We start from the raw sequence: 24439 nt of genomic DNA on the forward strand, positions 1-24439 counted from the left end.
CAGCTGCCAGATCTCCCTTTTCATCTTGCTCTGTCTGCAAGCTTCTGCAAAACCAACCTCAGCTCAGCATGGTGCTTCACTGGCAATCCCAGCATTTGGGAGCTGTTGTGTTCCTCATAGCAAGTCCCTGGCCCCAAGGGAAAAAAAAACCTCCAAGAATTGCTCCCCTCCTCTGTGTCTCAGGAAGTTCATGGTGCAATGAGCCTACAATTCTGGCGAGCCACAATGATATTTCTGGCTAATTCCTATTCTTGTTTGTTTGTTTGTTTGTTTCGAGACAGGGTTTCCCTGTGTAGCCCTGGCTGTCCTGGTACTCACTCTGTAGAGCAGGCTGGCTTCGAACTCAGAAATCTGCCTGCCTCTGCCTCCTGAGTGCTGGGATTAAAGGCGTGTTCCACGATGCCCGGTGATAATTCCTATTCTTTTTTTTTTTAAGATTTATTTATTTATTATATGTAAGTACACTGTAGCTGTCTTCAGACACACCAGAAGAGGGAATCAGATCTTGTTACAGATGGTTGTGAGCCACCATGTGGTTGCTGGGATTTGAACTAAGGACCTTTGGAAGAGCAGTCGGGTGCTCTTACCTGCTGAGCCATCTCACCAGCCCCGATAATTCCTATTCTTATTGAAACTGTTGTGACAACTGGCGGGAATGCAAAGTAGGGCCTGGTCATCCTCAGCTGTCCATCTTCTCTGGAGATGTGACCTCTCTCAGATGGCTGTCAGATTTACTTCTGTAACTCAGACCCTGGCACTCTGTACAAGACACACAGCAGCACCAACGATTAAGAGCCTTACAACCGTGAAGTTACTTACAATGCGACTGTGATTCTTCACTTGCAGCAGAGATGGCGATTGTGAGTAGTTCATGGGCTATGGAAGAATGCAAAGCAGGAGCCTAGCATACAAGACTCTAGAACAGTAGTCCACTATTGTAGGTTTTACTTATTTATGTCTGCGCGTAAAATATAGATAAAACTGTAAATGACACATCACCAAAATGGGCCTAAGTTCTTTCCAGAAAACTCTGCTGGTCCCCTCCCCGGTGGCTGGAGGTTCATCTCAGTCAAGCCCCATGGAACCACAGCCTTGAGACTAGCCAGGTAAGGGCGGGGCTCTAGTCTAAGGGGCGGAGTCCGACGGTCGAGTCACGCCGCGCGCAAAGGGCGGGGCTTTAGCGCGCCGATCACGTGAGCCTCTGTTGACACTTCCGGGTGGGACGAGAGCGAGGCTCCGGACCGATTCGGCTGCTGGGGCGCAGGCATGGCATACCACGGCCTTACTGTGCCTTTGATCGTGATGAGCGTGTTCTGGGGCTTCGTGGGCCTCCTCGTGCCCTGGTTTATCCCCAAGGGTCCTAACCGGGGGTAAGTGCGCCAGGTCCAAGGTGGTGGGAGCGGAGGACCCCGGTGGGAGGATCACGGAGAGAAGGATCGTACGTGGAGGACTACGGCGGGAGGATGAGGCGGGGTGGACCACAGAGGGGAGGACCGCATGCGCTCCTCAGAGCCTGTCAACGTCCCCGGCTGGAGGGTGAGGTCACCTTTGGCGGCCCCTCCCGGAAGTGAATTTTAGGGAGTGCTTTTTGTCTTGATGGACTAAAAGTGTGCACTTCGACTGAAGAGAAATTAGGGCGCCTCCCAAGCCACTGTCGCTGCTTTGGTTCTGTCTTTGATGCACGGGAGGCTTTTTGCCTAAACCTCAAAGAAAGGGATCTGAGAACAGAAATCTCCCTCTCGCCCCCTTGCTGTCGCAGTTTCGGACTCAGACAAGCTTGATGCAGAGCGTTAAGTTCAGCCTTTGCAGCTAGTGGGCCCAACCCAAGCCAGGGTGAGCCTGATCTAAACGAGGTTAAATCACCCAGAGCTGAAGGCATTGTGTAGAAACCTCTGCGTCATACCTTCCAGGGCGCTCCTGCCCTTACTTGTAAACAGTATTTACAGTGGTTGGCCAAGATTTTCATTCCCCCATCTAAGGTTTGCAGAATACCGTTTTCTCTGTTTGGAGATAAACTTCTGTATTGCAGTGTAAAAACAAACCTTTTCAGAGGAGCCTAGGGCACCCTCTTTCTAGTTCCTCTTTTGAATTAAGTAATTTTTTCCCTCTCACTCAAGATCATGTGGAGGTGACACTTGATCTTAAGTAGTAGTGTGTCAGAAACGTCTCTTGCTTTAATGGTTAGACACTGAATGGTGGGTACATAGTGTTTAGCTCCACAACACTTTGTAGAGTAGACAATGTTTACTGAGTGGGCCATTTTGATTAGAGAAAGTTTTACTGTGGGTTTCTTTGTTTTGGGGGGGCTTTGGGGGGTTTGTTTGTTTGTTTGGGGGGGGGGTCAAGATAAGGTTTCTCTGTGTAGCCCTGGCCATCCTGGAACTCACTGTGTAGACCAGGCTAGCTCAAACTCAGAAATCCACCTGCCTCTGCCTCCCAAGTGCTGGGATTAAAGGTGTGCGCCACCACGCCCAGCTGAAGTTTTACTGTTTTGTGATATTGGCTTCTATTACTGTCTGGAATACACTGACTTTTAACAGTGTTTTTTCTATTAGCCTAAGAAAGCACTTTTAAAGATGTATGTATTATTTTATGTATATAAGTGTATAGCTGCATGTATGTAAGGGCATCATGCGTGCAATGTCCACAGAGGCATTTGGATCCCTTGGAATTGGAGTTACAGATGGTCATTAGCTGTCACGTGGGTGCTGGGACTTGAATCTAGGTCTTCTGGAAGAGCAAGTGTACTTAACCAAAGAGCCATCTCTCCAGGTCGCAATTAAATGGCTTTTGAAAGGGAAATGATAGGTGAATATCTGTCCTTTGCAAGCATCAGGGAGGCTCCACTTCTCAGTAACAGTCCTACAGCGTCATCTGCGGTTTACAGCAGCTGATGTGGTATCTGGGCTCTGCAGTTATCAAAGTAATTTGTAGTAACTGAGTACTGAGTCCATTTAGACACTTTTTTTTTCCTCTTGGAGTTAGACAACAAAATGTCTCTGTTGTGTTTAAACCAACCCTGTTCCGTTCCACCACTGTCTGTCTTTCTGGCCTTCATCCCAGAATAGCTTTCATTAACGTGCCTAGTTTGGGCCACTCCTTTCTTAAAACTCTGTTCTCCCCATCCTGGCATCAGGTGCCCCTCCTGTTATGCAGAGTAATGAAACCCCTGGTGCTCACCACAGTCAGGTTCTATTTGACCTGCAGTGAGATCATATCTGGGGCCTATTTGCAGCCTCCACTGCAATCCTTGTTTTTCTTGCTCTTGGCAGGATTGAGCAGGTCTTGAAATGGTGCCTCCTAGGAGTTATAGGCTTAGAGTTTAGGAAACACTGCTCCAAGGTGACTGAGCTCTTGTGACCTTGGAAGACTTAGTTAGCTTTTCCATGTTCCTTGGTTTTACTGAAACATGGATGTTTTAGGATTAATTAATACCAGGTCCCTTCTACATCCTCCTTCCCAAAAGATTGTAAATCAAAAGGTCTTTTTTTTTTTTTTTAAGTTATACAAGAACTGACCTGCTTAATGAACTCTGATGATTTTTTTCCTGTGTTTGTGTGTGGCAGCCGTGGGGGTGGGGGTGTAAGTAAGGGTTGCTGAGAAGTGAACCCAGAGCCTCCTGTCTTCTAGACAAGCACTCTACCACTGAATTGCATCCCCAGCCACCACGCTGAGCTGAGTATTTAATACAGGAAAACATTTCTGATTTGTGGGATTAGGAGATTTTCATTAAGGAAATAAGGAACTGTGCAGGAAGGGAGCACAACAGGGGCTTCTCTGCTCAGTCTGAGAAAGCCTTGCTCAGCGTCCTGTAAATGGGTGCTGGGGAGGGTATGGGACCTGATGAGACAGTAAGAAGGTAGCTGGCGGGGACAGGCCCCTCCTGAGTGTGTGGGCATCGGGGAGACAGCCTCTTGCAATTCTTTGGATTTTTTTTCTGCAGTGGGACATGGTAGGACAAAATCTAGTCTGTGCCTGCTGTCCTTCATGCTCTCCCACTTTTCTCTGTAGGAGCCCACAGAGTCCCCAAAAGCTTCAAGTCCTCCTTTACCAGGTGTGGAGGATCACACAGGGATTAGTAGACCAGGGGCTATGTCAGCTCCAGTTTTTGTTTGTTTGTTTGTTTGTTTGTTTGTTTGTTTGTTTGGAGCGTGTAGAAAGTCATATACCAAAGGCTAGCTGGTGACCTCAGGGGGTAAAAGTGCTTGTTGCCATGTCTGACTACCCCACAAATTGTTCTCTGATTGCCCCCTTGCATACCATGGCATGTTAAGACCTGAGTTCACTCTGGCCTCTGAGGGCACCTGTGCTTGTGTGCATGCATGCATATACACAGATGAGACAGGGTTTCTCTGTGTGGCCTTGGCTGTCCTGGAACTCACTCTCTAGATCAGGCTGGCCTCGAACTCAGAGGCCGCCTGCCTTTGCCTCCTGAGTGCTATGATTAAAGTGCAACACCACTGCCTAGCTTAAAATAAATCATTTTTAAAAGGTAACATCCCAAGGCTGTATGTTGTAATAGATTTATACATGTTTGCTTTGTGAATGCACGTGAATGTGTGTATATAGTTGTATACAGTTTTGCTAAGACATTTGAAAATGAATTGCAGCTTAGGACTCTTCACTCCTGCATAGCCACTAAGGAGCAGGGTTTTTTTTTTTTAAGACATATTTATTTATTTTTTGTACATGAGTACACTGTAGCTGTCTTCAGACACTCCAGAAGAAGGCATCAGATCCTATTACAGATAATTGTAAGCCACCATGTGGTTGCTGAGAACTGAACTCAGGACCTCTGGAAGAGCAGTCAGTGCTCTTAACCACTGAGCCATCTCTCCAGCCCCTGGAGCAGGTGTTGCAGGGAATGCTTTCCCGTGGCAGCTAATACTGGCTGTGTAATACAAAGGCTCTTGAGCTGTTTCTGTTCTCTGAGATATCTTTCGGGGAAGAGAGGAGACAGCAGAGATTCTAAGCTCAGCGTGGGAGAAGATGAGCAGGAACTGGCAGTGAGACTCATAGCCATGTGCTGTGGGTCGGGGGTCATGGTGAAGGTACCCGTCTTCTGGAATAAAGGATTGAGAAGAAGAGTTGGAAGGCTGGCCCTCTATCTGTCCATCTGTCCATCTTTATGTAGCCTAGGCTAACTTCAAACTTGCCATCCTCCTGCCTTGGCCTTCCAAGATAGGATTACTGGTATGCACTCCCACAGGCAACTGAGTGAAGGGCTTAGATTACAAGTGGCTGCACCAGCTCTCAGTTTATTGTACAACTGTCATGTTTCTTGTCTCTAAAATGCATGGAGAGGTGCTGGAGAGATGCTCAGCAGATGAGAGCTTTTGCTGTCTTGTAGAGGACCAGTGTTTGGTTCTCAGTACTCACATCTCAGTACTCACTCACCACCTGTAACTCCAGCTTCAGGTCGTCCACACTCTCTGGCCTCCATGGGCATCTGCACTCATGTGCACTCCCTCACTCAGATCATTAAGATGAAATGCATCTAAAGTTGGGTCAATATTTGCTACCCACACTGCTGTAAGCCTTGTCCATGTGTGCTGTAGCCTTGGCCTTTATGACCTTACACTCCCGACGGGTCTGCCGTTTCACCACTCTGACTCCATCTCCCCAGCCTGGGGAGAGATCAGGGCAGAAATCAGGGCAGATCTTACAGTTCTCTTCTGCTCTGCCCTGATAACGTTTGGAGCAGAGGCCTTGCAAAGGCCGTGAGAGATAGATAGATAGATAGATAGATAGATAGATAGATAGATGGATGGATCGATCTCTTTGACCTCACTTCCTGCTTCCCAGGCCGGCCTTGCTTGTCTTGTTCAGCCACCCAGGCCTCCTTCCTCTGAACTCCCAAGACCCCTCTCAGCTCATGCCTGAGTTTGCTGTCCCACTGCCGGGGACACTCAAGTCTGCAGTCAGACCCCATCACTTGCCAAGGCCTCATCACAACTACTTAACACTGCCACAGCCCCGGCACATCTGCCTTCCTTCCCCACTTTGTTTTCTGGGGTCAGTCATCTCTTCAGCATGCTTGTGATGATTGTTGTCTGTCTGTCATTCATCTGTGTGTTATCTACTCTCCCCTCCTTCCCAGCCTGTAAGCTTCCCAGGGAAGGACTGGATAGACTTAAAAAAAAACATTTACTTACTTTTTATTATATGTAATTATGTATGTATTTATTATATGTATTATATGTATGGGTATTTTGCATGTATGTCTGTGAATCCTATGCATGCAGTATTTTGAGATGCCAGAAGAGGGCATCAGATCTCCTAGAACGGCCGTTACAGACAATTAGCTACTATGTGAGTGCCAGGAACCAAGCCTGCATCTACTGAAAGCCGGTGCAGCCAGTGGTCTTAACCCCGAGCCATCGCTCCAGCTACCAGGGTGGATGTTTTAAGTCAGTTTAATTCATTGCTACTTCTCTAGAGCTCGATCTACCCTGGGTACCCACCTAGAGTGTGGTAGTCACCACTGTGGGGAAACAGCCTCCCGTGAAGAGTGTAATAAGAGGATATTTCTGAAAGATTAATCTGAATGACTGTGGAGAGAATAAAGTGACTGAAAGAAAATTTTGAATCTGCCTGGAATAAGTTAAGCAAACCAAAGCAGTGAATTTTCTTGCTAGCAAATGAACGGAAAGAAAGAAATGCACTGGAGAGGAAGCTGCTTCGAAGGACAGGTCCTCCGTGCTGGTGGGTGGGGGGATGTGCAGAGGAAGCTGAGGCAGGGGATGAGCCTTCAGAGTAGATTAGTTAGGGGAGGGGACAGTGCTTATGAAGAGTCCTGTGTCTGCACTGGAGCCTAGGCTGCCCTTGTGCTTGCTTGACCACTGAGCCATACCCTAGCCTGGGGACAAAGATTCAGAAGCGGGGTGCTTGATTTTTATTATTTTTAAAATGTGTGTGTGTTTACGTATGTGTGTGTGTATGCACATGCTTGTGGGTACCCATAGAGGCCAGAGGTATCAGGTCCCCTGAAGTTGGAGTTAAGGGCAATTTCGAGTGCTGGGAACTGAACTGGGTCCCCCACAAGAGCAGGATTTACTGAGTTGAATTTAAGAGATGCTGAAATTCAGTTGGTCAGAGACCTGTCTTTTTATAAATAAATAGAGGCAGGGAGAGGTCCAGCTAGTGAGCATAGTTTTAGCAATGTTAATCCATTGCCAAATACGGTAGCTCTGTCAAAATGAATTGTTGGGCCAGACTTCTCAGTTTCTGATCAAACTGTGGTCTCAGCATCTGCCCTTAAACACACGTGTTTGCTTATGTCCTCACACCTGCCCTTAGTACTTCCAGGGCACACTGATGTGAGGGATGTTTGGATGAGTGCAGGACCGTTGTCTGGTCTGCAGTGTGCATTCTTGCTGTCTGGGGGAGCAGGAAGGGATAGAAACCATTCGGCAAGGTCTGCCTGCTCACTGATGTCTAACAAGGGCTTTTTCTTCTTTCTTTTTTAGAGTTATCATCACCATGTTGGTGACTTGTTCAGTTTGCTGCTATCTCTTGTAAGTATCTTGCCTCTTGTACATAGTTGTTCTTAAAAAGCAGATATTCTTGGTACTTATAATGTAAGTTGACACATTATGGGCCATTGACACTTAATATTTGTTTAATATCTACAAATAGCATCCTCAAATTGAATATGCTTAGAATCTCACATTTTCAAGTGCTCTGTGTTAGGTAAGAACTGAAGACAGGAGTACAAATGTAATTTAATTGCTGCAAATGTAATGCTTACAATTATCTGGAGCTTATAATTATACTAATTTATATCTTACTATTGTGAAGTATTTAAGTCTACTTATTTTACTTACGATCTCACATGAATGTAATATCTTTTTTAATTAAAAACATTTGCTATTATTACACACATGCAGATGTGACTAGGGCTACAGCTGGCTTTAAGCCAATGTGTGGGTTCTGGGAAGCAAGCCTGGGCCCTATAGAAGAGTGTCAAGTGCTCGGGTTTTTGGGATTGTTTGTTTTTGTTTGGTTTGGTTTGGTTTTTCGAGACAGGGTTTCTCTGTATAGCCCTGGCTGTCCTGGAGCTCACTCTGTAGACCAGGCTGGCCTTGAACTCAGAAATCTGCCCGCCTCTGCCTCCCGAGTGCTGAGGGATCAAAGGCGTGCGCCACCACGCCCGGCTGGATTTGAGAAAAGGTTTCTTTGTGTATCAGCCCTGGCTGGCCAGGCTGGCCTCAAACTCACAGAGATCTGCCTGCCTCTGCCTCCTCTAAGTGCTGGGATTAAAGGTGTGGACCACCCGGCCAGGCTAAAATGTGAAGTAGTTTTTTTTTTTTTTCAAAACAACTGTTACCTGCTGAGCCATCTATGTCTCTAACCTGCTTTTTATTAAAAAAAATTTGAGGTGTGGTACTGAAGACTGAACCCAGGGCCTCATAAACCTTGAGCCCCCATTCCTAAATAAAGTTGTTTGTTCACTTTTTTGTTTTATATATGTTAAATAAATAGAATTATTAGATAAATATGTAATACTAAATATGTAAATTTTTACTTTTACATTTTCCCTTGAGCACAGTCTCACTGTGTAGTCCTGGCTGGCCTTGAACTCACAGAGATCTGCTTGTTTCTGTCCCCCAAGTCTAGGGCTGAAGGGTGCACACCTGCAGTCATTCATTCTTAAGACAATTGTTTATCTGATGAACAGAAGTGGAACTAGGATTATAATAAGGTAGAGGAAGGATAGGTTTTTTAAAATTATTATAAGCTGTATCAAAGTATGATGATTGGCCTCTGTCTGAGCGGATTGATACACTATGGGGTGAAAGCTGACTTTGTATGTGGAGGGTAATTTTTCCCTCAGCCCACGTCGGGTGCTGCTCTTCGATTGTCATGAATGGAGAAATGGCAGAACATCCTTGAACTAGTTTAAAGATGTGTCTCACAGTTCTCCACACTCTCCCTCCCCTCTTCTTTCCTGTAGAATACAGACTGAGCCAAATTGCAGAAGGAAAAAAAAACCCCAAAAAACAGAGTTTTAATCAACTCTTGGAGCAAATAGCTACCCCAAAGTGCTTGAAGGGATAGGGTTTCTTCTTTGTTAAACTGCTAAAACATAGGCTACACACACGGCAGAAAAGCTGCCCCTTTAGGAATGTCCTCGTTCGATTTCTATCACAGCAATCATTTAGTCAACTTGACACGGAATCTAGACTATCCTGGATATCGAGTCTCAGTGAGGAATTATATGGGTTGGGTTGGCCGATGGACAGGCCCACGGGAAATTTTTTGGGTTAATTGTGACAGGAAGACCCTCCCTGCATGTAGGCTGCACCTTCCTTGGAAAGTATTGAGAGTGGAGAAAGTGGGGAGAGTACAGAAGCTCACAGGCACTCCCTGTCTCTGCTCCTGACTAGCCCATATTAACGCTTTCATTTCCTGCCGCCTTGACTCTCCTGCCATAACAGACTGTGCCCTGGAATCAAGAGGCAAACCAACCCTGTCTCCTCCTCTAAGTTGCTTCTGTCGGGTATTTATCACAGCAGCAGAAAGGAAACTAGGGTGCTCCCAGATGTGGGATGATAGGCATGACCCACTATGCCCATGCAGTCTCTTCTCATACATAGAGAGCCTTTCAGCTCCCTGAAATTTTGCGGTGCTGGCCAGAGTATTGTTTAGGATAGCGTAGGATAGCCATAACCAGGAAACAGCAATGCCAATCCATCCTGAGATGAAAGGCTGGTACCTCTGTGTCTCTGCACCTACAGTGTCTAGTATGCTGGGCCTTCTTTATTATTATATCTAAGTACACTGTCGCTGTCTTCAGATGCACCAGAAGAGGGCGTCAGATCTCATTACAGATGGTTGTGAGCCACCATGTGGTTGCTGGGATTTGAACTCAGGACCTTCGGAAAAGTAGTCGGTGCTCTTAACCGCTGAGCCATCTCTCCAGCCCATGCTGGGGCTTCTGCAGTAAGGTTTTTAACGAAGTATGTAATGAGGAGAGTTTACTACCCAGAGTCTTGGCTTTCTGCACACCCCTTCAGTGACTCCTAAGCAAGGTTTTAGGTTTCTGTAAAATGGCCTACAGGTGCCTGGCCACGCCAACACTAAGCTTGTCGGTGGCATTAGCTGAAGTTTTCTCTTCACCTTTTGGTTCACTTTGGCTAGAGACTAAAAGGGTTTCCAGCTGATGGCTTAGCCTCCATGGTGGAAGTCTGACATGGACCAAGTGGAATAATCTTACAGTAGCTAGCTGTAGGGGAAAGAGCGAATTCTGTGTCAACTACAAAGAGACAGCAGCTCCCTCCCTGTATCCCTGTCTGCCTTGGCATTTCCCATGTAGACCAGGCTAGCCTCAACTCACAGAGGCTCATCTGCCTTTTTCTTGCAAGCACTGGGATTAAAAATTCATGCTCAGCCTGATTTTGGCTTTCTAAATCTACCAAATTCTCTCTGTAATTTTACAACCTTCAAAAACTACCAACTGACAGGCAAGCCCCTTTCACCCCTGAGGTTCTCTTCTACCTCAGATTATTTTGAGGCAAGTGTAGGTTATTGTGTAACCACCACCACGTAGACAGAACCACCATCTTTTACCATGCACCGTGGGTGAGTCCTCTGTCTCCACAAGCGGCCTGTGTATCTCACGTCCTTGATTGTCTTACTGAGTTTGTAGCTCAAGTGAATGTGAGTCACAGAGGTGCGGCACCTTGTGCTTGGTGGGTACGTCCCTGAGGAGGCGCTGCATTGGCACTTCCATTGGTGCCCTTGAGGAAAAGCCAGGGGCACTGGTAAATAAACACTGTGTCCTGTCCAGGACACCTCTCCCTTGTTCTGTGAATACACTTGTGGTCCAAAACTTACTCAGTAGTGCCAGTATTAAGAAACCCAGATCTCAGGGAGGGAAGGAGGGAGGGAGGGAGGGAGGGAGGGAGGGAGGGAGGGAGGGAGGGAGGGAGAGCGAGAGAGAGAGAGAGAGAGAGAGAGAGAGAGAATGAGAATGAATATATATATTGGGCAGAGCCAAACCTGAGCAGTACCGACGCTGACGTGACGCTGACGTGTGGGCCTCTGCTTGCCATAGTTCAGTCACTCAAGATCAGCTGCAGCACCAAAAATATTAGTATTGGTATTGATTCCCTCAAGAGAGATCCGCTGTCTTTCACTGTGGTGTGTTCTGTCTTGCTGAGTTCTTTCTGTTCCTGGTTTCAGTGTATGGGAACTTCAGTGTTTCCATAGGGGTGTGTGTGTGTGTGTGTGTGTGTGTGTGTGTGTGTGTGTGTGTGCGTGCGTGCGCATAGGAAATGGAGGTTGGTTATCTGTGACCCAGGGTCTGCTGGGTGTATTGGAGCAGGGCCACATAACTGAGGCGGTTACTGTTTAGATGAAATGGCTGAGAAGTGCCACAGAGCAAGCACAGCACAGGAGGCTGGGCTACGGAAGCCGAAGGGCTGTAGGGTGGAAAACCAGCCGCATGTTCCCTAGAAGGGTCCCTCTGCACACTGAGGGGAACTGTCTGAAGGAGGTACAGGGGGAAGCAAAGACGTCTCTAACCTCATTGCCCAAGAGTAGGCAGCTTTCTGCTTGAGAGAGCTTGAGGAGGAGCCAGCGTCACCTGGAAGCCGTGGAAAATACCAGAAAAGAGTGTGACCGAAGCAGGAAATTAGAGCTACATCGACCACAGGGCGAGCGAGCACTTAGGAGAAGTCGGGTCACTGATGAGACTTGGAGCAGGCTGGGGTGGTTTTGTTTCTGCAGTGTTAGAGTCTGAGCTGGGGCCTACACACACCCTCTGCGCAGAACTCACTCCAGTCCCAAGGGAGTGAGGTTGGGATTGGGAGGGGTGAACCTGGGAGGGGGTTGGATTTCTGGCAAAATTGGGGTAAGATAGGAGACCCATTGAACTTCCTACCTGTAGGTGGACCTGTTAGGTGGCCTTGGGTCTGTAGACTTTCCCAGTACTAGGCAGTGTCAGGTGTGGACACTACTGCCCCTCTGGCTGCTGGCACTGAAAAGGTGAAAAGGTCAGGGCTGACTGTGCTTCCATTGAAGACAGGCAGTCGCTGCGGCCCAGATCTCAGTTGTCTTTTCTTGTTCAGTGCTAGGGGTTGGGTCCAGAGCCTTACCCACGCCACAGCTCAGCCACACTCTCAGCGTTTGTACCATTTCCTTGCTGCTTCTGGTTTTTAAGAGAGGGTCCCGGTAGGTAGCCCAGGCTGGCAGTGAACTCCTGCTCCTCCTGCGTCTGCCGTCTGAGTTCTAGCGTCACAGGCCTGCGCTGCCACCCCAGGCTTTCCCAGTTTTTGAGAACTTTCTTGCTTCATTAAATGGGTTTGTGTTTTGGTTTTGGAGTGGGTTTTCTTTTCCTTTGGCTTTTTTATTCAAAATAGCTTTTTGTATGTATGTATGTATGTATGTATGTATGTATGTATTTCCTTCCTGACTGTGCCTTCCGTTATTGGTCTTTTCCCCCCCTTCTTTTAGAGACACGGTCTCACTTTGTAGCCTTGGCTGGCCTGGAACTCCGTCTGTAGACCTCGTCAGTGCTGGGAGTCTTTGCCTTTTAGTTTAATTAATTTTGGTTTGCTGAAATAAGTCTGATTCCATAGTCCAGGCTGGCCCTGAACTAACAGCTTCAGCTTTCCAAGTATAAGGATTGCAGGCACATGGCTCTGCACACCCAGCAGTCTATCTTATGAACGTCTTCTAAATATAGAAAATCAATATAATTATTAGTGTGTTAACTTTCGGCTACTTTATTGTTTTGGTTATTTCATCAGAGTTTTGTTCCTGTTTTATTTTTAAAATAATATTAACTGAATGTTAGTGATTTTTAAATTTCTTTAAGACCATGTTAATTAAAAAAATTCATTTGTGTGTGTGTGTGTGTGTGTGTGTGTAGTTGCTGGGAACTCAATTTGGGTCCTGGAAGAGCAGCAAGTGCTTTTAACTGCTAAGCCATCTTGGTAATACACGTACACATATGCACACACGCAAGCACACACTGCCACCGCCTATTCTTAACACATATTTACTTTATTTATTTGGGATGGAGCAGGTGTGTGGAACTCAGAAGACCGTCCTCAGGGGTCCGTTCTTTCCTTCCACCCTGTGAGTTGTGGACATCAAACTCAAGTTGTCAGGCTTGGCAACAAGTAGCTCTAACCTCAGTCACATTACCAGTCCCTCTGTCTGGTTAATTCATGATTTACAATAAGTACTTTGGGGTTCCAACTTTCTTGAGTGATATTTAGGTTTCTCAGACACTCTGCTCCGGGTGGGCCCTGCCTGGGCTTTGCTGTCTCTCAGCCTGGTGAGGTACTTCATTCTCTCCCTGGAGGGCCGCCATCACTTAATTTGCCATCTGAAGATTGCTTCCTTTCTCTCCTAGGTACATTTATGATGCTTATGAATGGGGAAAGGGAGGCCACGGAGCGGGGTCCAGCGTGTTGCTGTTACCTGGTGTATGGAGGCGTATATTAGAATCTTTCCTATTATACTATGGCAGATAAGGGGATTGTTGGAGCTGGGACTGTGCCCTATTCGTATTGTGAGGCCCCAGTTTCAATCCCTAGCACACACAAAGGCCTCCTTAGAAACTTTGGTTTGAAAGGCCCAGCTTAGAAAATGAGTTGTCTTGAAGTCCTGTGGGGAAGAAAGGGAAGAGATTTCAAGTTTAAAATTGGCAAAATTAGGGCGTATTCCTGTGGTAGCAAAGGGGCCACAGTGGTAAGGTTGGCAGCCAGTTAATAGAAAACATGTTTGTGTCTTCTCATCTGGAGCTTGGTGTTCTCTGCCAAGCCCTCAGGCTATGCCAGAATTGAGTTCTTTGTGGTATTAAGACTGGCGTCCCTGTTTCCTGGCTGGCTGTTAGTTAGCTGCCCCCTGCCCTACAGACCACTCACGTCCCACTCAGCCCTCCCTGAAAGCCAGCGGCAGCATCTCCTTTGTATGTAATTCCTTTCACCCTTTAGCTTCTCCCTCACCTTTATTTATTAATAAATAGATAAAGGGGTCAGAGGACAACTTGGAGTGGCTTCTGGTCCTGGAGGGAAGGGCTATATCAAACTCAGGCTGTCAAGCTTGGCAGCAGGCATTGTCACCTACTGAGCCATCTTTCTGGCCCTGTTCACCCTTTAGTAGTTATAGAGTTGTGCCTAAGTGGCAGAGCATTAGTGTAGCATGCAAGAAGCTGTGGCTTCCATCCCCAGCACTAGGGGGGAAACAGTTTGAAGGAAGGAGAACAGCCAAGAAAGGAAAACCTTAGATGGGATACAGATGTCACTGGGGAAGGGAGGGCCCGGCCTATAAGGGAGCTGCGTTCATTGATCAAGCCAGGCCTAAGTTGGTTTAGAGCTGCCAGATGATCCAGATGGCAGTCAGGAGGGCAGGGTGCCCCTGTGCCAGGCTCTAGGGCGTATGCTTCCCTGGGGGGGGGGGTCTGGTTCCATGTCATAAAAGCTGCAAAAAAGTTAACTGCCAGGCCAAGGACTTCCAGCTCAGGGAGCCTGCCGGAGCTTTTCACAGTGTTCTCACACCTACCCAATGGCCTCCAGCCTGTGCTTTCAGTGTCTCCTCAGCTCTGTCCCCTGAGAGAGAGAGAGAGAGAGAATGAAGCTCATTTTAAGGGTCAGACTGGGAACTCTATAGTGTCTCCTTGCCACCAGGCAGCTTTTGACAAGCACCTTTCAGAACATCCATGCCCCTGTCTGAGCCTGCTGTCTGGCTTGATGCCATCTATAGGAGCATCTGCCATGCGCACAGTGCGTTACAGAGAGCCTGGGAGATGTGGGGGATATCTTAGACATCTCTCAGCTGTGGGGCCAGGGGTGTGAGTAAAATAGAGGTTGCTAATGGCCTGGTGCTACAACCTCTGAGAAACTCCAAAGTCAATCTCCTGCACTTCCTTCTGTGGCTTGGGCACATTTTAAGCTGTCTCACAGATAAAGAAAAACAAGGGCTTGCCAGCCACCACAAGAGCCCCTATTATCTCTTTAATTTCTAACACTCAGAGGCAAGTATTTTGGCTCCATTTTACAGTGGAAACAAGCTTGGGATGTAAGGTCCCTTGCCTGGAGCCATTCCGGGAGCTTAGGGTGAAAACCCAGTGTTGTCCAGCACCAAATCTCCCTAGTTTCTGGTAGCTTCAGTGTTGCTTCCCTGCCTTTCAAAGTGTTTGTGCCATTTGACTGGAGAGAGGGTTTGATGCCGTGGGCACTTGCATATGTTTCTGTTGTCACCCACCGGCAGAGGTCACTCCTGTTGTGGCCCAGGGCTAGGAGGACAGTGGATGGAGGAGCCATCTCTGACCGGATTTTCCCATTCCAACAAGGAAGCTGAGGTCCCCCCTGTGCCTCCCCAGGAGCAAGGCCGCACCCATGTCCCCTTCCCTGTTCTTCCTTCAGTATGTGGAACAAAAGCACTAAGCAGGATTATTTGAGGGCTGGGTGCAACTCCTGTGCAAAACAGTGTACTCTACACTTGGAGACTTCTGCCAGCCGAGCCGGGGGGGGGGGGGGGGGGGGGGGGGGGGGGGATGGGCTGATTGTAGGGAGCACACTCCTTTGCTCTCCCTGGTGGATCAGGCCTCCTCAGAGCCCGACATGACTATGCCCTGAGAGTGATTATGGAGTAGGTAGAACCACTTTAGACAGCCGAGCTACACAGTGAGTTCAGGAACAGCCTGGGCAATTTACTGCAACCTTGTCTCAAAATGAAAAATAATAATAGCCTGGAGTAGTGGCATACTCCTTTAATCCCAGCACTAGGGAGACAGAAGCAGATAGATCTCTGTGGGTTTGAGTCCAGCTTAGTCTACAGGAGTTTCAGGACAGCGGGACACAGAGAAACCTTGTCTCAAAAACCGAAAGGAGAAAATAATAATAACAGTGATGAAAGTCTGGGAATGTATCTCAATGACAGAGTGCTTGCCGAGGCCCTACTTTCCATCCAGTAGCCCCCTAAAAAGTGGAGCTTGTGTTTGCCCTGTGTCCACCCCAGTTCTGCAGCTCCCCAGCTGTCTCTGTGCCACCGTGGTCACTCACACAGGCGCCTCTCAGTTGATGGTTATTAGGCCTCTGGGCTGTGGAACCATGTGGAACAGTTTGGGCAAGCAGAAGGGTACAGCTCGTCCCTTCCCATTACACAACAAGCCGGGCGGGTGTCAGCCAGAGCAGTGGCCCTTCCTCCCTCCACTGCTCCATCAGGCCGCTGCAGGTTCTCTGCCTTCCAAAGCTGCATGTTCAGGGTTAGAGGGAAGTTTTAAGTCTGTAGGCAGCCAGAAGGTCAGGCACTGAGTTCACTCAGCTAGTTGGAGAGGGAATTTCCCCTAAAATTTCAATGGAAATAGCCTGTGTTATCTCTCCAGGCACTTCCCTAACAAGTTGTGTTGTGTTTTGAGGTGTTTAGTGGGGTTGGGGTGGGGCAGTTGAGATTGATATTTTTTTTTCCTCCCCTTTTCTTTTCTTTTTTTTTTTTTTGGTTTTTTTCGAGACAGGGTTTCTCTGTGTAGCCCTGGCTGTCCTGGAACTCACTTTGTAGACCAGGCTGGCCTCGAACTCAGAAATCCGCCTGCCTCTGCCTCCGGAGTGCTGGGATTAAAGGCGTGCACCACCATGCCCGGCTCCCCTTTTCATTTGAAACATTGAAAACAGTGTTGGGCCAGGGCTGGAGCTCGGGATTTGAGTACTTGCTTACTGTGCACAAGGCCCTGGGCTCTGTCTTCCAAACAGTTCGGAAAGGCAAAGTGAAACAAATTACCCCACTGCTACAAGCTGAACGGATAAGGACCGTGGCTTGCTTTTCACTCAGGAGGTTCCCTTGAGTCTAGGACTTTGAAAGGAGCCTGGGCAAGATAATGAGATCCATCCCTCAAGAAATGCAGGACAGGGAGGGTATGTTAACCTCTGGAAGCTTCCAAAGACTAACTTGAGCAAGCAAAGTGGCCTTCATTCATTCTTGCTTCTAATTCTTATTCTTTACTGTGAGCAGGCACCAAAGGCTGGATTCGTACTACTGTAATCCACAATCAGTTTAGATCTAGCTGAACTCCAGTCCTCATTTAAAGCAACTCAAAGGCCAGTCTTAGTTGGGCCTCATTTCTGGTCTTGTGCTGTCTGCTCTGCCTAGCTAGTAGTATGAACATCCAGAGTCACTTAGCCTGCCTCTGCTCAAGGCTCCTTAACTGTAAGCACAGCATGGTAACATGCACACACGCACACAGGAGACAGATGCAGGGGCCTCCTCTCACTTGTCACTCATAGCCAGGCTCCTGGGAAGAATTTAATTATGAAGAAAAGTTGGTGTTTGTCAAGAAATAGGTTCTGCCAGGCAGTTGCTGGGAAGTAACAGTGTCTGGTGAACAAACCTGTGGTCCTTTGGCTACTTAAAGGAGTTTAAGGCCAGCCTGGGCTACATGAGATAGTATCTCATGATTGATTGTGTCTTAACCATAGTAATATATTTGACATTGGTAGCTTCTAAGGTGCCATTTTTAAAGGATTCTTTTGTTTGTTTGGTTGGTTTTTGTTTGTTTTTTCGAAAAAGGGTTTCTCTGTATAGCCCTGGCTGTCCTGGAACTCACTTTGTAGACCAGGCTGGCCTCGAACTCAGAAATCCGCCTGCCTCTGCCTCCCAAGTGCTGGGATTAAAGGTGTGCCACACCACGCCCGGCAAGGATTCTTGTAGTGAATGAGACCATAGATGGGTTCTTAAGCTGTAGGTCACAAGGGTTGAAGTGGCTCCAGGCACAGGGAAGTTAAGACTTTTTGACTATAGACAAACTCCTAGTCTTATTGGTGAGAACCACAGGAAGTCACAGATTACAGCTAAGAAAGAGATAAGATTAAAGGCAAAGGTCAAATATACCTTGGCCTTCTGCATAGTTCATTCCTAGTTTAATGCTCTTATTTGAAATAATCTCTGTAAAAGAGGAGTGTTGTCTCTATGTAGGTAGTCTTCACAGCAAACCTTGTTAATTGTGCTACTAGTGAGAGATTTTCAACCAGCCTTTCCCTTCCCACAGAGCTTTAATTTTCTCTTTCTGTCCTGCTCCAAGGATTTTCAGAAAAGCTCCTGGATGACTAGTCTGAGGTTGACACACACACCCTCCACCCCTGAAATGCTGGGAGGGTTTTGTCTATGTCTCTGTGTTAGTGCAGAGACCAGAAGAGGGTGTCGTATCTGGATTAGAAGTTACAGGCAATGGTGAGCTGACCAGTATGGGTGCTGGGAAGCAAGCTTGGGTCCCCTGGGAGGGCAGCATTTGCCCTTAACCACTGATCCATCTGCCCAGCCCCGAGATGATGTTTTAATTGCCTTCTACACACTCTTGGTGAGGAAGGACGACGGGGACAGCGCGGGCTCTAATTTATCTTCTTAATTTGATGTTTCTAAGTGTTGCCAGTTAGCTCAGTCTCTTATGAAACACGGAGCTGTTCCTGCAGGCAGCTTGCCTCTCCTGCTGGGAAATAGGGAAACCCTGGGCTTGGTTGGAATTTTCCATGACTCTCTGTCCACTCTCAGAGCTTTTCTGCAGTGCAATGTCCACCTGTGTTATCCGTAACCCCAGCACTGTGTGTGTATGTGTCTGTCTGTCTGCCTGCCTGCCTGTCTGTATGGAGCCTTACTGATAGGTTTTGTCTTGTGTTTATGTTTTATACCCTAGTTCTAAGGGTGATTAGAGACTCTCATCTGAATTAACTCTTTGTTCGTAAAGTGAGTCACCTTAAAGTATCTGTTTTGGCCTGGTTTCCTTCTGTATCATGTTTCTCATCACAAAACAACCTTTGTGGGCTGGGGAGCTGCACACACCTTGTGTCTGTGGGCGCCTGCTCCTGACGCTGTGCTGCCTGCTTCTCTAGCACTCTCTGCGTTATTGATAGAATCAGCCTTTTGGTCTTATGATTGGAAGGATTCCAAAAATGACAGCCAAAGGAAGAAGAGACCCAGCCTGGTAATGGCCTAGTTGGGTTTGACTGGCCCCCTTCTTGGACAGGAGTTTGAGACCACTGTGACTATTTCTCTCCTTTTCCTCAGAAAGCAACCCCCTAGACTACATTCAAGAGATTGATAACACGGGGTCATGCCCCTGAAACTCATTCTTCCACGGCCTGTTTACCAGTACTCTGCACCCCCACACACACTCACCCCCACTCCTCCCTCCATAGACAATCTGGATAGGAACTAAAGGCAGTGTGAATTCGGCATCAGTCCAGTCTCTCCAGATGCTCAGTTCTTGCTTAGCCACCCTTTCAGCCCCGTTTACATCCCTCTCCCCTGCTTTTCCTCTCTCTAGTTACCGTCTAATATTACATAAGATCTCCGAGGAGACAGACGTGTCATCTTCCCTCTGCTGCTGGGGCCTGGGACCTAGTAATTGCTCATTAAATATTTGCTCAGTAAGTAAGACAGAATGGTTGAATAGCCGGACACCTGCAGGCTTCTCTTCTTGTTATTCCTTGCTTTTGTCCTTAGCCTGGTTCTCAGATGTCACTGGGCCTGTGAATTACCTCATCAGATATAAAATGGCTTATACAGAGCCTTGTGAACAGCATAAGAAAAACCTGTGCTGCTCTAGTTTCTGAGGCAACGTGAGATGCTTGTATTTCCTCTGTAATTTGTGGGTAATACAGACAGAGGTGCACCTGGTGAGTTAGATGCAGAAGTAAATGCCCATTTGGTTCCATGTGGTAGGGCCCACAAAATGCTTTGACATGTTTTATTGTGATGGTGATTAGGAATCTCGGGAGCTGAAATCAGATCTTAACTGTACCCCTAAAATAGTACCTAAATGTCTGCACACTGGAGAAGATAAATCTATTTTGCCTGGAAGTTTTAATAGTGACAAACTGAGATGAGGTGAACCGACTTGGTGGCAAAGATGTCTTGAATTTGGGAAAGCTCAGGTGTTTGGCATAGTCATGAAGTTGTGGAGAAAAGGCAGAGACTCAGCTGTGATGGAGCCTCCCTGCTTTGTGGATTGTCTCAAATAAAGACCCAAAGCAACTTGGGAGATGTTCTGTGGTCCCAGGAGAACAATGTGTAGTGAAGGCTTTGTCTGAATGGACTACACTGAAGTTGAACTAACAAGGTTTTTGAATCATATATGAAAATGGTTGTATTCTAGCCAGTTTCACAACTCTCTGCTTTTGTTCCTCCCCATGAATTTTAGTTGGCTGATTGCAATTCTGGCACAGCTCAATCCTCTGTTTGGACCACAGTTGAAAAATGAAACCATCTGGTATCTGAAGTACCACTGGCCTTGAGGATGAAGACGCGCTGCACAGTGCCTAGGCACTGAGGTGACTATGTTCTTGCCCTTTCTTGTGAACATTGACAGCCAGTCAGCTAGTATGTTTGCTATGGCCCTCAGAACTTCATGGCCATTTAAAGACAGCTGAGATAGCCGAAGAGTAGACTGGTTTAAAAAAAATTATTTATATATATATATATATTCTAAATAATAGAGCAAACCATTCTTTTTGTGTGTATTATTACCCTTTTAAAGTTTGGTGCAGGAGAGATGGTGCAGAGGGTGAAAGCTCTTGCATCCCTGGGATCCCCATCCACCTGCTGAGATCCTCAGCACTCGTCCTCTGATACACCTGTGCACGTGGTTCAAGACCGTAAGCTCCCCTGCAGGCTCCCAGCAGATTAGAAAGCGGGTAGTCTTAGTCTAACAGCACCTAACAATGGGAAGAAATGGCTAAACTATTGAAAATTAATGTCTTAGAATGCTTTGGGGAAAGGGAGACAATCCGCTGCTGAAGGTTGGGAATTGTATATGCCCGTAATTCCAGCATTGATTTCAGAGACAGGGGGATGATAAGTTCAAAGCCAGCCTGGGCTAGACCAGCTCAAGCTACAGAGTGACTCCAAAACAAAGAGGAAGTCAACTCAAGACGGAAGCTTTCATTTGATGCTGAGACCAGGTGGTAAACAGTGGCAGCGCGCAAAAGTTTACCCACTGGCTGAGTGGCAGGTCCCTTGTCATCTGATTCCTTTTCTCTGTTTTTTTTTTAAGATTTATTTATTATTATATGTAAGTACACTGTAGCTGTCTTCAGACACACCAGAAGATGGTTGTGAGCCACCATGTGCTTGCTGGGATTTGAACTCAGGACCTTCAGAAGAGCAGTCAGTGCTCTTAACCACTGAACCATCTCATCTCTCCAGCCCCCTCTGTTACTTTGTTAAATGGAAGCTAGTGTCAAGTGTTCAGAACAGAGCTGAGCCATTTTCTTAACATGCTTTTTGAAACGACTTTATTTATGTACATATTTATTTTACTTTTATATGTATGAATGTTTGCCTGCATGTGTGTCTTCGCATCACATTTTTGAAGTGCCCGAGGAGGCCAGACGTGGGCATCAGATCCCCTGAAACTTGTGTGAACTACCATATGGGTGCTGGGAGCCAGACTCAAGAAAGCAGCCAGTGTTCTTAAAGAAACTAAGCCATATCTCCAGCCTCTGAGCACTTCTTGAGAAAGATTGTCATTTGTCTAGAAGCTAAGGAGAGTTCTGAGCTGTGGCGGGCTCAGCTTTTGTTTCTTTAACCTAAGGTAAATAGTTTTAATAACATACCCTTCGAGATGTAATATAAGGTGTATGCTCATAGCTTGGGTCAGGGTCACCAAAGATCCCTTGAGTTACAAAACCAGGAACGTGGAGAATAAGAACATTTGGTCTTAGGTTCTAAGCAGCTCTGCACCATGGCTTCCCTCAAGCCTGCCCAGCCCGCCCTAGGACCTCCTTTCCTTCTTTCTTCTCTCTCTGCTCCTGACCTGGAGGTTCCAGGCCTGCTGTTTCCATGTTTCTAACTTAGCTCTTCGTCTCTCAATGCCCTACTTCGTTCACTGCGCTTAGAAGGCAGGTCAGCAAGTGTGTGTCTCTGGACATGGCCCTGACTCTGCCTCAGCTCCCGCCAGCTCTTAATGATTCAGATGTTTCAGGGCTCAGCCTGCAAATCCTGTGCTTGCTTCCTGACCACGGTTTCTAAGTGAGATCTTTCATCTCTAGATGCATATGGCTTTCTAATTGTTAACCACTCTTTTAATGCCCGTGCTTCTAACTGGCTTAGTCTTGTAGTTGAATAAGACTATTTTTGCATATTATAATAAAGAATAGTTTGAAATTTTATCTAAAATAACAGTTTAGAAACAAGAGTCAGACAGACAGAGACACATTCATTCACATACCCTTTTTTGGATGAATGGGGTTCTTCATTCTGGCCTTTTGTTATTTTTTATTTGTTTTGGGTTGATTGGTTGGTTGGTTAATGGTTGGTTGCTTTTTGTTCTGTTTTTGTTTATTTTTGTTTGTTTGCAAGACCCGGTTTCTTTGTGTAGCCTTGGCTGTCCTGGAACTCGATCTGTAGACCAGGCTGACCTTGAACTCATGGAGATCCACTTGAGTGCTGGAATTAAAGGTGTGCACCACCACTGCCCAGCTGGCCTTGGTATTTTTAAGTTACTGTCTCAGTCCCTTCCCCCGTCACCGTTCTCAGGTTTTCTCTTGGCTACCTTAGTGAGTTCTTTGTTTTACACACAGGTTCTGGATTGGTTGTTCCAGCTCCATCCTCAGCTCGTTATTTCCACATCATGGAGAGGACTCCATGCTCCTTAGCTCACCCAACACAGAGCCCTGGAGCCACACTTAACTCTAGTTCAGCTGTCACCAGTGACGCTGAGTAAAAGGACTTCCTAGTGTGTGGGTTTATTAAAGAAAAATGAAGGTCATTTTCCTCCTTTGTGATTCTTTATTTTTTAAAAAAAAAAAAAAAAGGCTAATGAGATGGTCCAGGAGTTAAGAATGGATCCTCTTCTTACAGAGGGCCCAAGTTCAAATCCTAGCACCCAGACTGAACCACATACAACCTCCTGCAACTCCATTCCCAAGAGATCCAGTGCACCCTTCTGAACTGTGAGGGCACTGCACGCACGTGAGCACACAACACCTCTGCCCCTCCCACAGATACACATGTATACACACAAGTAAAAATAAAATACCTCTTTAAAAAGTCCAGAGGGGCCCGGGGAGTGGTGGCGCACGCCTTTAATCCCAGCACTTGGGAGGCAGAGGCAGGCGGATTTCTGAGTTCAAGGCCAGCCTGGTCTACCGAGTGAGTTCCAAGGCAGCCCGGGCTACACAGAGAAACCCTGTCTCGAAAGTCCAGAGGGTAAGGAAGTCTGTCAGTGCATCACTGTTCATAGAAGATTCCCACAGAGCTATCTGCAGTCTCCAGCCAACTTTATCATCTGCCTAGAATAGAATGTCTTCAGAGCAGCTTTTCTGCCAGCCCAGGCCAGGGAAAGAAAGTGACCACAGGAACAGTCTGCTCTGACAGTTGCCACCTCAGCCTGGTGCTCTCCTAGCGCACTGTAAAAACCATCCTTGAGTTATTCCATTTTCCTCTGTTTTCTGGTGCTGGGGATTGCTGAGCATGCCGTCTGTCACACTCTCTGTCCCACCCTCTCTGAGGGAGCCACAGCCCCAGATCTCCTCTCATTAAATCTTGAGTTGAATGCATATTGTTTGCAGTATCCTGCACTGGGACATAATGGGACTCCAGAAGGTTTGTTGTAGGCATGGTGGCTTTCCTACTTTCTCCTCGAGCTCTCCTCTGCCTTCCTCCTCTGTCTTCAACTTTTACATTTTATATAGTGTTTTGCTGCATGTGTGCTCTAGCCCTGACTACTTTTAGTTCTTGTCCCTGTCCCTACACCCCACCCGCACCCCCCTTTCTTAAATCCTATATATGGATGGATGTTTTCCTCAGCATGTTTGTCTGGGCACCGTGTGCATGTAGTGCCCTCGATGGCCTGAAGAGGGCATCAGGTCCCCTAGGACTGGAGTTAGAAATGGTGGTGAGCCTCTGCGTCTGCTAGGAATTGAACCCAAGTCCTCTGGAAGAGCAGCCAGTACTCTACTACTGAGCCATCTCTCCAGCTCTTTGGATGTTTTGAAGGAGGGTGAAGGATCTAGGCAGTAGAGGACCTTAAGTGACTAGAACTGTTGTGTTTTGCAGGTCGCAGACAGAAGCCTTCTGTGCAGAATCACCTGCACATCAGACCTTCCTCCATAGCCCACTTCGGGCGTTACCTGCCTTACACTTGAAGATCTTCCTCTGCATACAGTATTTTTTCCCTTCACCTTTTTTACACTCTGAATTATGTGCCTGCGTAGCTGCCTCTGAGATGTGTCTGCACTCCACTGTTTCGGGAAATGTGTTACTCTTATCTTGAAGCCTGTGGCTTTGAATATGGCTCTTGCCAGCTCACAACATGAGAGTCAGCGATGTGTTTAAGAATTGCTGCGAGACAAACAAGACTCGGCGGGACAGTCAGGAGTGCCTGCTCAAGAGGAGCCCTACCCCAGCAGATGTACACCAAGCTCTATTTTCAGGATGAATTTCTTACTTCTACATCTTTGGGAATAAATTATTTTTCTTCTTTCTATGGAAA

At 47.0% G+C, this 24439-nt stretch overlaps 1 protein-coding gene across 1 annotated transcript; it reads left to right on the forward strand.

The window, feature by feature from the left end:
* The first annotated feature begins 1187 nt into the window (after positions 1-1187).
* Positions 1188-24439, forward strand: Atp6v0e (ATPase, H+ transporting, lysosomal V0 subunit E). The gene is made up of 4 exons (NM_025272.2): positions 1188-1370; positions 7470-7517; positions 20147-20276; positions 24004-24439. Exons 1-3 carry the CDS (start codon positions 1267-1269, stop codon positions 20238-20240), a joined length of 246 nt encoding a protein of 81 aa, NP_079548.1. The 5' UTR covers positions 1188-1266; the 3' UTR covers positions 20241-20276; positions 24004-24439.

Source organism: Mus musculus, chromosome 17 (genome assembly GCF_000001635.26).
Source record: "Mus musculus strain C57BL/6J chromosome 17, GRCm38.p6 C57BL/6J".
Taxonomy (NCBI): domain Eukaryota; kingdom Metazoa; phylum Chordata; class Mammalia; order Rodentia; family Muridae; genus Mus; species Mus musculus.